Consider the following 12,154-nt stretch of genomic DNA (forward strand, 5'->3'; position numbering starts at 1 on the left):
CCTAAGGTTTTAGGCACTTTCATAAGGTAATATAGGGTTTAGGTAATTTCATAAGCACATTTGTCCTTATGTTTAATTGCAAAATATGTTTGTTCTTAAGCTCCAAAAAATGTAAATATGAGATTTTTGGCTAAATCTCCCTTGTTTCATCAGGTTTTCGATCTCACGAATTAGCGTTCTGTGAGTAAGAAACGAGGAGTGATAAGGGGTTGAAGCGAAGTGGCCGTTTGCAGCGGTGCTGGCAACCGCAAGAGAGGAGGTTAGTGAATTTTTTGGAGCAAACGAAGCATACAACATCAGTGCACTTTCTTCTTAGGCCTAGTTACCCAGAAAAAAAAAGAAGAAAAAAGCCTGTTATATTCTCTCTCTCTCTTTTTTTGGAGACTTAAATATTCATCCTCAGACTTTATCCCACGTAAGAATTCATCCCAATCATTTTGAACATTTATGTTTTCATCCTTTCAAATTGTGAATTAGCTATCTTACCCTTCTAATAATATATTCATATATATTTTATTAAATTGACATCCTAAATTAGTGGGATTCAACCATTTTTTAATTTAGTAGGATTCAGCCATTTCCTAATTTGTGGGATTCAATCTCAATAATTACGGGAGATAAATATGAAAGATGATTTCAAAACTCAAAAGATTCGTAATAACCAAATTTCACCGATTTACATTTGAAAACCATATTTATTTTTTCATTTCTATCACGTATTATCATGAAACCTTTTGGAACATGGTGGATTGACCATATTTTTATTTTTTGCAAAATTATAATTAAAAATATTTCAAAACATATACAATATTCGTACTAACCATGTTTTTCATGGTTAATTTATCATGAAAACAATAAACCAAAATCATGATTTCTCAGCGGAACTTGAAAACCCATAACATTTCGAGAAAATAGCTCTTTTTTGAAACATGGTGGATTGACCATGTTTTTATTTTTTGTAAAATGATCTGAAGAAATATTTCAGAACATACACAATACTGACCATGTTTTTCATGGTTAATTTATCATGAAAAATAATAAACCAAAATCATGATGATTTCTCGGTGAAATTTGAAAATCCATAACATTCCGGGAAAATAGCATGAAAAACTATGAATATAAAATGTTTTTTCAATCTGAAAAATAGAACTCTAGTCATGTTTAGCTGGAAAAAAAAAAAGACGAAGAGGAAGAAGCCATGAAACAGAATGAACTTGCCGTCGTCGTCGTCATCCAAAACTGCGTGCCCACGAAGGTCTCTGGATGATGGTGCCATACACAAGGGACGCCAAGTAGAGTTACTAGCGTTAAACACCTCGCCCGTGAGAAACCCATCCTCCTCTTTGCTATGCTTGTGACCCCTAACAACGTTTTCGAAAACATACATCTTACCATCGACGGTGACGGGGTAAGGATCTGTTCTAGGTCTAAGCATTTACAACCCTTTCTTCCACCCGCCTGTGGGACTGTTGGTGTCTATGTAATAGACGTCGTCGTAGTACCTTTCGGAGTGAAGGTCTTCTTCTTCCTCCTCCTCCTACTCTGTGTCACTCCAGGCGGCAGCAGTGGAGGAAGATCGACAAGCATCTGTCGAACAGCGTCGGTTCCGCTGCCTAGGCAGTTGCAGTCATCCCGTTGTGACTTGGTCGACGACGATTTGCTTGATTGGTGACGACGGTTGGCCGGATGAGTTTTGCAGCGACAGTGGTCTCGATTGATGGGGGTGTGACCATCCCGTTTTGATTGAAATGGTTGAGGATGAAATGGTTTGTACGGTTTCGGGAAGGCCAGGTGGTGGTCCAAATTTTCGGAAGAGATTTACGGGATTGGATTGAATTATGGGCCGAGACTGCCGGAGTTATCTTTTCATCCCATTTTTCTATGATATATATATATATATATATATATATATATATATATATATATATCCGAGGACACTATTGGTATTATGAAAAATGAGGATGAAATCATAACTGTTCAAAAAATGCAGGATGGATACTTACGTGGGATGGGTTTTGAGGATGGATAATTAAATACTCCCTTTTTTTTTGCATTTGTTATATTTGAATCAAATTTTTGTGAATTGTTAGTTCGTTCCACAAGAGGTATCAAAAAGGTAAAAAATTATGACTTTTAGTCAAGCTTTGGGTGGAGTGCCAATAGCTAAAAATAGGGTGTCAATATCAATTTCATATCCAAAATTTAGCCTTTTTAGTCGAGTTTTGGGTGGGGATTAGGGCTGTAAACGAACCGAATCGAGCCGAACCCTGTTAAGTTCGGCTCGGGTTCGTTAAGATATGAGTTCGGCTCGGGTTCGGCTCGAGTTTGATTCGAGCCTGAACAACTTGGCTCGAGTTCAGCTCGGTTGGGTTCGTTAAGATACTAGTCTGGCTCGAGTTCGTCTTGGATTCGGCTTGGGTTCGATTCGAACTTGAATATCTTGGCTCGAGTTTAGCTCGTTAAACTCAAATGAATCGTCGAGCCAAGCCAAATCTAAACTCGAATTGAGCTCGTCAAGACTCAGGTTTGATTCGGCTCCGCTCATTAAACTCAAGCGAATCCAAACTCTCTCATTGATCGTATAGAATTTGGGAGAAAAATAAGTATTGAATTATGTATACAACCTTAAAAATTTTTACATTTACAAATAGACCCCTATTGAATTATTAATTAAATTTAACTATAGGTTCGCGAACCTAACCGAGCTGAATACCGTTAGGCTCAGGTTCGGCTCATTTACGGAACGAGCCTAGAATTGAGGTTCAGGTTCAGTTCGTTTAGCAGACGAATCGAACTCGAACGAGCTCTTACCGAATCGAGCCTCGAACAGTTCGCGAATGGCTCAGTTCATTTACAGCCCTAGTGGGGATAGTGGTGTGGGCACATACTATAGTCTATAGGTGGAGACAGTGGGGTGGTGGTCTCAATATAAATTGATTACTATTTAATTTGACCTTAACAATTACATGATGGCAAGTTGAAAATAGTCATAAATACTTAATTCTTAAATGGGCAAATGAAATTCACTTTTGTGATGGAGGATTAAAAACAGGAGATGCCAAAGTGGTGCTTTTTCTTTATATATTAAATGAGATTTCAGGTCTTTGTTTTCATTAGGGTAAGCAATGGGGTGGGGTGGGGCTAGACACCTGTCACGATCCAAATCTAGCGGATTTAAATATCGTGACCTGCCAGTGAGTCTGTCTCACCAAAGGCCTCTATTGACCCTCTCTTTTTTTTCTATTTCTAAAAGAAATAATCATAACATATATGGAAGCCTTCTCTAATAATCAACAATCACTATTTATTTATTATGCTAAGATTAACATAGGCTACACTCTTCTCTTATTCATTACATAACCATAACATAAGCTTAATAACATTGTTACTTGGCCAGCCCTTCTAATCCTAATTACCTGAAAAATGAACATTTTCAACAACATAATTCACTGCTTGTGTGAGATTATGAATTACCAGAGTTACATGAGCTACCATGGCATTCTTTTTATCAAAGAAAAACAGGAATCATAAATTTAATTTTTCATGGCTTGAACTGTAACCAAAACCATAAATTCAATTTTTCATGGCTTAAACTATAACTAAAATCATAACTTCAATTTTTCATGGCTTAAACTGTAACCAATATCATAAGCAAAATCATATATACAATATACCATCCAACGATTACCGCGGGTACTAAGGGAGCGACCCCCAACGCGTATATAGTGAATTGATTAATTCAATTAGACACCCGACTGTGCCCCCTTTCTTTCCGCCATTATAACACCGTTCCGACTAGTATCTTTATCGTCCCCTAGATTCCAGGGACATTGTTCGGATGTATCAATTATACTTTTTCATAAACTGTTTAAAATATCATAACTCCATGGTATATTTGCTACAAAATAATTCAAATGTTAAATAAACATACTTTTGTAAGTCAAAAATATAATTTTACGAAAATTTATGTAACAGGGATAATTCATAACTCACCTTTCGTTCCGTCCAACTTGGCTTATGATCAACTACTTCGAAGGGCTCATACCTAATTCTTTTCCTCCTCTTTTTTCTCTCTCTCTCTCTCTCTCTCTCTCTCTCTCTCTCTCTCTCTCTCTCTCTCTCTCTCTCTTCTATTTACTTGGTGGTGTGTGGAGGGGAGGAGGGTTGCCTATTTATACTAGTGAAAGAAGAATCTAGATCATATCTAGAAAATCCAATCAAATCTAGATCATAATCTAAACATAATCTTATAATATTTAATAATATCTAGCAAAATCTATATAATATCTAATAAAATCCAAAATCAAATCTTAGTGAATCCATATCAAATCTTAAGAATATCTAGAATAATTTTCCAAAATCTAGGTACATCTAGAATAATCTAATAAAATCCAACATAATCTATATATAATCTAATAAAATCCAACATAATCTTATCATATCTTGTAATATCTAGAATAATCTATAATCTAATAAAATCCAAGTATATCCCACAAAATCTAGGAATATTCTAATAGGATTTGATCTGATTCACCCTATAATGAGATGTCACCTCTTTCCAGATTATTTGTTTCGGTTCGTGGGGACAATGTTCACAGGGTTAGGGTAATAACGTTTTATAAATTGACACATATGCAAAAAATAAGTCACAAACAATTTACTTCCTAAATCGTAACGGTAAGCGGCTCATTAAATGATTATCCCCTCACTTTTTCCTTATTCTTTTTCGTTCTAAGAAGTCGGGGTGTTACAACACCACTTTCTTTGTCCCAAATTCCTGAACTCGTATCCAATCCTCGTCCCTGCACCAATCTCCACCAGAGACTTTTTCATACCCTCCATCCCGACCACCCCAAATGGGGAAGGATCCCTGTGAAAAATCAGGAACCTAAAAATAGAATCTTGCCTTGTTCCACACCATTTAGTAACAAAATCCAAAAACAAGGCATTAACATACATTTGTCACCACAAATAAGTCACATCCCATAACGACTAAAATGGCCAAACCAAAGTATAACTCATTACAACCCAAAATTCAACATAGGTTCTCAACCTCCAAGTTCCAACTTAAGAGAATCGAACAAGTCTTCTTGAATAACAAAAATTAGGTGCAAGAAAGAAAAGTAATGAAAAATAATAATAATAATTCGGATAGGCAAAAAAAAGTTTTATTACGAAAAGTTGACCAAGGTACATCAAGTTGGGGAAGGGGAGAAGGAAATCCAACCAAAAGATGCCAACGGGCCAAACCCAAAAGGGCAAGAGACCAAACACCCGTAGGGCCAAGGGCCAAGGCCCAAAAGGGCCAAGCCCATCCCAGAACCTAAACCTAACGCTAAACTACACACCACAACCACAACCACCATCACCACCGCCCCTTGCACTCAGCCCCCGCCATCATTTCCAATGTAGCAGAAATGCCACCACCCAAGGCATCGTCGAGACCGTAGCCACCCAGCACCCGCCGACCAACGGCAATCCACGCCGTCGCAAATCTCACGAGAAGCCAAACCCCACCAGAACCCGCCGAGAAACTGTCGATTTAGTTCTTACAAACGGCTAAGATCTGACTCCTATGCTTCCATACACCGCCGTGAACCACCATTGCCCGCCAACCAAACCGCCCAAACAACGCAGACGTGCAGCGCCTCCACCACTAGCCGCCACACCACAGATCTGAAGGTTCCTTAACTCAAAAATAATATACATACATATATGTATATATATATATATATATATATATATATATATATATATATATATATATATATATATATTGAGTGGGGAAAAACGAGGAGAGATACATATACACCCACCTCCTACCCGTTTCCTGAATTTTTTTAAAAACTATCTCCTTCTTCAACTGAGTGCCCTAACTTAAAAATAATTTACATACATACATAATACATACATATATGTATATATATAATAGGGATTTGAGTGGGGCAAAACGAGGAGAGATACATATATACCCACTTCCTACCTGTTTCCTGAATTTTTTTAAAAACTATCCCTTCTCCAACCGAATCCCCCCCAAAAAATCATCGAATCCCCAACCCGTTTGAGGCAGCGATCAGAATGGGTAGGGTCGGATCAGACGGAATGATTATCCCTAATTTCCATATAGAGGTATCCAAAATTACACAAAAGCAACCAGGACCGATAAGTTTATGGCTCAAACTAATTTCAAAAAACTAACGGAAATAGAGTCCATCCGTTTGTGAGCCTAACCAATTCTAGTAAAAAGATAAGGGGGTGTTCCGGATTTTCAAAAAAGTATTTTTTGAAAAAGAAGGTAATTTCAAGTTAAAAAATCGTGTTTACGCAAATAATTTTTTTATCAATATGGATCTTGTTTCATAGATACCATTGAGATCTTTTATGCGATGCAAAAAAAATTAAAAAAAATATTTTTCATTTTCATTATATTTGAATTTGAAATTTTTAAAAAAGAACTTTTACAAAATGAAAGTAAACTAGAACGGGGCCTTAAGGGTGTCCTCACACCACTAGTACTCACTTTAAGGGCATGTGAGTTGGACTCAAGTCCCATGGTTTCAAATTAGCTCATTTGTGTCTTGAATTTGGTTACAATTCGGGGGTGGGATTATAGATCTACCGTCAGGGCCGGTACTGAGATTTTCAAGCCCTCAGCGAGGGTAAAGACATATTATTTGTGTATATATTAGTTGTTCGATATGTTAGTTAAATAGATCAAGGATAGAACACACGACCTAGTGGTTAAAACACATGCATCGATCTTACCGCTGAATTGCATTGACGTACTAGTGAAATACTTGTCATACATAAGATTTAGGATGTTCAGGGATTTGGAGGCCCCGTTATTGAGAAAATGCCAGGCCGGTCCTACTTTTCACTTTCATAGCCGACTAAGTCCTATACACGATATGTGTGTTTCCTTACAGATCCTGTGGGTGTAATTTTACAAACTTACCCTAATCCCTACCTCTATAAATACCTAAATGTAATTATTTTCCTCTCCTCTTCCCAAAGACCCCCTAGCCGCCATCGCCGCCCTCTTGCCGCCGCCGCCCTTCCCTCCCGCTTGCACCAACGACGGTGCCCCTGCCATCCTCTCCTCTTGCCGCCGCCACCACTCCGATCTCCTCCTCACCCGCCACGATCTCCTCCTCCTCCTCCACCGCGATCTCCTCCTCCTCCGCCACGATCTCCTCCTCCTCCTCCGCAACCCGCATCGAGTCCCCGGCCTCGCCTCAGTCCGGATCTGGATCTCCATCACCAGCCGCCGCCGCCGTCCTCTCCTCTTATTGCCACCCTCCTTTCTTTTTCTTTTTTTTTGGTTCATGTTTTATGTATAGAGCATGTGGTTTTGTAAATTGAGCATGTGAATTAACAATTAACACTGCTACTTAATAGTAAAAAATCAGCATTTAGGGTTTGGGGATTGAAAATACTAGTAATTAACAGTTAAAATTTAGGATTATGGGATAAAAACACAATTAATTAACAATTAAAAATTAGGGCTTCATGGTTATGGGATTGAAAACACAGTTAATTAACGATAACAAAATTAGCAGTGTTTTTAAGGAGCTAAATATGTATATTTTGAATATATAAATTTAAAGTAAACAAGAAAAAACAAAAAAAGGAGGAAAAAAGAGAAGAGAGAGGATAGAGAGAAATGAAAGGGTATTCTTGGAAAAAAAAATATGGCTAGGACCTAGTCAGGTATGCATTCTTTTTTATTTGTGCGCTAGGACTTGAAGGCAAGAAGTCCACTCTCATAGGACCGGCTGGGAAGAATTATTAGGCCAAAAGCTGGGGGCTTAGGTGGTAGGCTCGTGGGCTTACGTCCAGAGCTAGCCTAGTCTCTCGTCCAACTTTACCCCATACACACACACACACACACACATATATATGGAATATAAATGGTGATTCTAGATAACTCAATATGAATTTCCGTTTGACCAAAAAAAAAAAAAAAAAGATAACTCAATATTTTGACTAGTGAATCAACCAATTCATGGAATCAATCTCACTATTCATTGCCGAAGAGTCCTATTAAAGGCGAGCAAAGTGTCATATGTTCTTGACTTGGATGTCCTAGAGCTAAGAATCGATCTCACCTATGGCTGAGATCTTGTAAATGTGTGTAAAACTTTTTCGATATTTTTTATTTTCCATAACTTTTTGTTTAGTTTTTCATTGTAATTTTTTGGATTAATCTATCGTCTCGACTAGAGGAGTCAGAAAAGTATAAAAATATGGATCGATGTTGAAAAAATCATATAAGATGACACTTTAGACAAAAATACAGCTATTTGAGGTTTTTTCCGTCTTTATTATTTTTTTTTTAATCTTTGATCATAGTTTTTTTTTACTTTTTAGACTCCATTCGTCAAGATGAATAATTAAACAAAAATTAGATGTGAATCTAACAAAAATTTAATAAAAAATCAGATGTGAATCTAACAAAAATTTAGAAAAAACAAACAAAACACACGAAACGAAAAAGTGAACTCAGCGTTAGTCATTTAAGGCTGCAACCAAGCATGACTAAAAACCTAACAGAACTTGAAAACTTGTGATGTATTTGGTTCAAGCGAAAAGAAGAACGAGTAAGAGTAACCCTGGGTACCATTCAAACTCAAAAACACCCACAAAATACTCTATCTTACTTTCCACGTAAGCATCACTTATCTGGGCCCCATTGCACTTTTTGCTTTCCACGTAAGCACCAATTGAAGACATGCACCCACCAAAAGGCAACTAGTGCCCTATAAAAGGACTTCCTCCCTTCACACTTAAATCATCTAAAGTGAGAAAAAAATAAGTGTGTTAGAAAAAAAAAAGTCTCTCAAAATACATGGATAAAATGTCCATTGTTGTTCTAATAGCCCTTTTGGGTATTGGGTTGGTCCATTGTGCCACAACAATGGCTTTGTTTGGTTTAAGTCTAAGAAAGTTATTTTTGAGAGTTGAGTGATAATGAGTGGAGAGAGATAGAGAGAGAGATTTATTAAAAACTGTGCCGAGAGTTAAAAGTTACTCCCAAAGTTGAGAACCAAGTGGAGTGAATATCACTATGCACCCAGACCCCATACCCTCAATTATGCGCCACAAAAATATCGCTATGCACCCGAACCCCAAACCCTCAACTATGCAACGCTCTAGTTGTCACTAAACCTCTAGCCACCATATATGAAACCCAATTTCAACTACGAGAATCAGCCCTTCGAAACACTTTAAATAAAGCTGAACAAGCCCGTGGACTTGTTGCGGCCATGGACGTGAGCTCATTCGATGAGCGAGCCAAGCTGGCTTGGGCTGATTGTCTGGAGCTCTACGAGGATGCGGTCAACCAACTTAATCGCTCTTTGGGCTCCACCGATCAGCACAGCTCCCAGACGTGGCTAAGCGCTGCCATCACCAACCAACAAACGTGCCAAAATGGGTTTATTGACTTCCACCTATCTTCTCACTTAAATTCCTTTCCAGATATTTTAAGTGATTTTTCAAAGTTGCTTAGCAATTCACTAGCAATAAACAAAGCTATATCTCCATCAATGGCGACACTGTCTAGTAAAAAGACCCAAAATCGACGCCTTCTCTCTGACGGCTTCCCAGAATGGGTATCCGCCACTGATAGAAAGCTTCTTCAATCGTCTGTCGGACCACCAATAGCGAATGTTGTGGTGGCTCAAGACGGTTCTGGCAACTACAAGACCATTTCTGAGGCCGTGGCGGCCTCGAGGAGCGGGAGTAAGAGATTTGTGATATATGTGAAAGCGGGTGTTTACAAAGAAAACGTCGAGATTAAAGGATCAATGAAGAACTTGATGTTGGTGGGGGATGGTATTGGCGCTACAATTGTGACTGGCAGTAAGAATGTTCACGATGGATCCACGACTTTTGGCTCAGCAACTTTTTGTAAGTTTTACCTCGTGTCACATAGTATGTCGTATCCACATCTAAAACTTTTTCCAAAATAGTAGCCGGCATACATAGAAAAATCTCGCTAAAAAAAGTAACGACAATAAAACAATTACTGTATATTGAACACACTATTTTTTCCATAATTGTACTCATTGTCGCCTCTATCAGTGATTAATGACCACAAAGCACCGACAGATTACATCATTGTCTAGTCAACTTTTAAGCAAAGATTATCAGCTGTTTATGCATCATTAATTAGTCATCAATAATAAATTACAACTTATGTCAACGACCAAAACAAATACTCCTACTACAATTTTCAGAGGAAAAGTCAATTTTTTCCACGGACCATGCATAAGAAGAAAAAAAAAAAAAAAGTGAAATTTCTGAAAAGAATTAAATCATATCTTGACTGTATTTACTTTCCCTCAGCTATTTCGGGCGATGGATTTATCGCTCGGGGCATGACCTTCGTAAACTCGGCCGGGCCACAAAAATATCAGGCGGTCGCTCTGCGTTCTAGCTCGGACCACTCAGTCTTCTACAGTTGCAGCTTCGTGGGCTACCAGGACACATTGTACGTCGACACGCAACGTCAATTCTACCGGGACTGCGACATATACGGAACCATAGACTTCGTGTTTGGAAACGCGGTCGCAATGTTCCAAAACTGCAATTTTTACGCGCGGAAGCCTCTGGGCAATCAGCAAAATGTCATCACGGCTCAGGGAAGGACCGACCCGAACCAAAACACCGGTATCATCGTTCACAACTCGCGCGTCGTCGCTGCCTCGGATTTGAGACCGGTCCAGGGTTCGGTTAAGACGTATTTGGGCAGGCCGTGGCAAAAGTACTCGAGGACGGTGTTCATGAAGTCTTCCCTAGATAATTTGATCACCCCGGCCGGGTGGTCTCAGTGGATAGGAAACTTTGCTCTAAGCACACTATATTTTGGCGAGTACATGAACACCGGACCTGGTGCAGGCACGGGCGGCAGGGTGAAGTGGCCGGGATACCATGTCATAACGAGTGCAACGGAGGTCGGGAAATTCTCGGTGGGGAACTTTTTGGCCGGCGGTTCGTGGATTCCGGCTACCGGAGTGCCTTTCACTTCTGGGGTGTGACAGTGATAATTTGGGAAACGAAGAAAGTTATTTCTAGTCTAGTGATGTGAAGGTCTTGCGTTGTTTCGTGGTGGGGTTAGCTTAATTAGTTGTTGCTGTATAAAGTGTACTCCTCCTATAACATAAATGTAAAACTTGAAGTAATTGTTTAATAAATTTGTAAATTAGATCCCGTTTTCGCTTAACTTTTAACACTTTTGTCCTTATTCAAACGTTTTTTGCATGAATATTTAACCCAAAAAAATAAAAATTTGCGATTGTTAATTTTGTGCCAAACTTTTATGAATTATTAATTCGTCGAGAAGAATCAGAAAATTTTCTACTTTTATCCAAATATTTTAAGAATAACCACTTTATTCTTAAGAGGTGTTTCCGGTAGTGAAAAATTTGTAAATTTTTTTTTGTAGTTGAGAAGTTATTAGGTATTTTCGATAGTAAATAAATTGTTGAGAAATGTCAAGTTATTTTCAGTAATAAATAAATTGTTGATGGGTTTATGAGTAGAGTTACTGTAGGAAAAAAAAACTTTGTTAAAAAAAAAATTGTAAAATGATGAAATTTTTTTATTAATAAAAAAATAATAATAATACGTTAAATTTGTAGTGTTTTTTTAGTGGAAACATCCACTATTCTACTGGATTAAGTATCTCCCTTTCGGATTGAATTTTTGATGCACTTGTACGTAGATCGTACGCAAGTGTCCTGTTTCTATGTCCCAAACGAGTGGGGCCACAGAAAAGGACGTCTAATTGGCTGTGCTTGAAACCTCTGTTTGAACTACTACCATAACACGACAGAAAATCTACTTTCACCGTTTTATTTCGTCGCTTTCCATACTTTTCAGTCTTTCCTAAAAAAATCTTTTAAAATCGAGACCATTAATTGTTGAGATAGACTGTGAGATTGAGCGTTGTAGTGGATGAGCGGTGAAACAAACTGGTGGGGGTAGTCTCGCCCTAAAAATGTAGTAATCCAATTTAAAAAGTTGATAAAAATGTCACAGGATCTAAATTTTATGGCTCTGATACCATATTAGAAAAGAGAATTGACAAGAAACTTGTTTTATTGATGTATTAGTACTTACCCATGCTTACAGCACTATACACCCCGGT

General features: G+C 38.2%; 1 protein-coding gene across 1 annotated transcript; it reads left to right on the forward strand.

Moving 5' to 3' along the window:
• Positions 1–9,059: 9,059 nt before the first annotated feature.
• LOC131299735 (pectinesterase-like) lies at positions 9,060–11,206 on the forward strand (the record flags this gene model as incomplete). The annotated part of the gene is made up of 2 exons (XM_058325316.1): positions 9,060–9,912; positions 10,351–11,206. Coding segments are annotated over 2 exons (1,545 nt in total), but the record flags the coding sequence as incomplete, so codon positions are not given.
• Between the last annotated feature and the right edge of the window lie 948 nt (positions 11,207–12,154).

This window comes from Rhododendron vialii, chromosome 9a (assembly GCF_030253575.1).
Source record: "Rhododendron vialii isolate Sample 1 chromosome 9a, ASM3025357v1".
In the NCBI taxonomy this organism is placed as follows: Eukaryota; Viridiplantae; Streptophyta; class Magnoliopsida; order Ericales; family Ericaceae; genus Rhododendron; species Rhododendron vialii.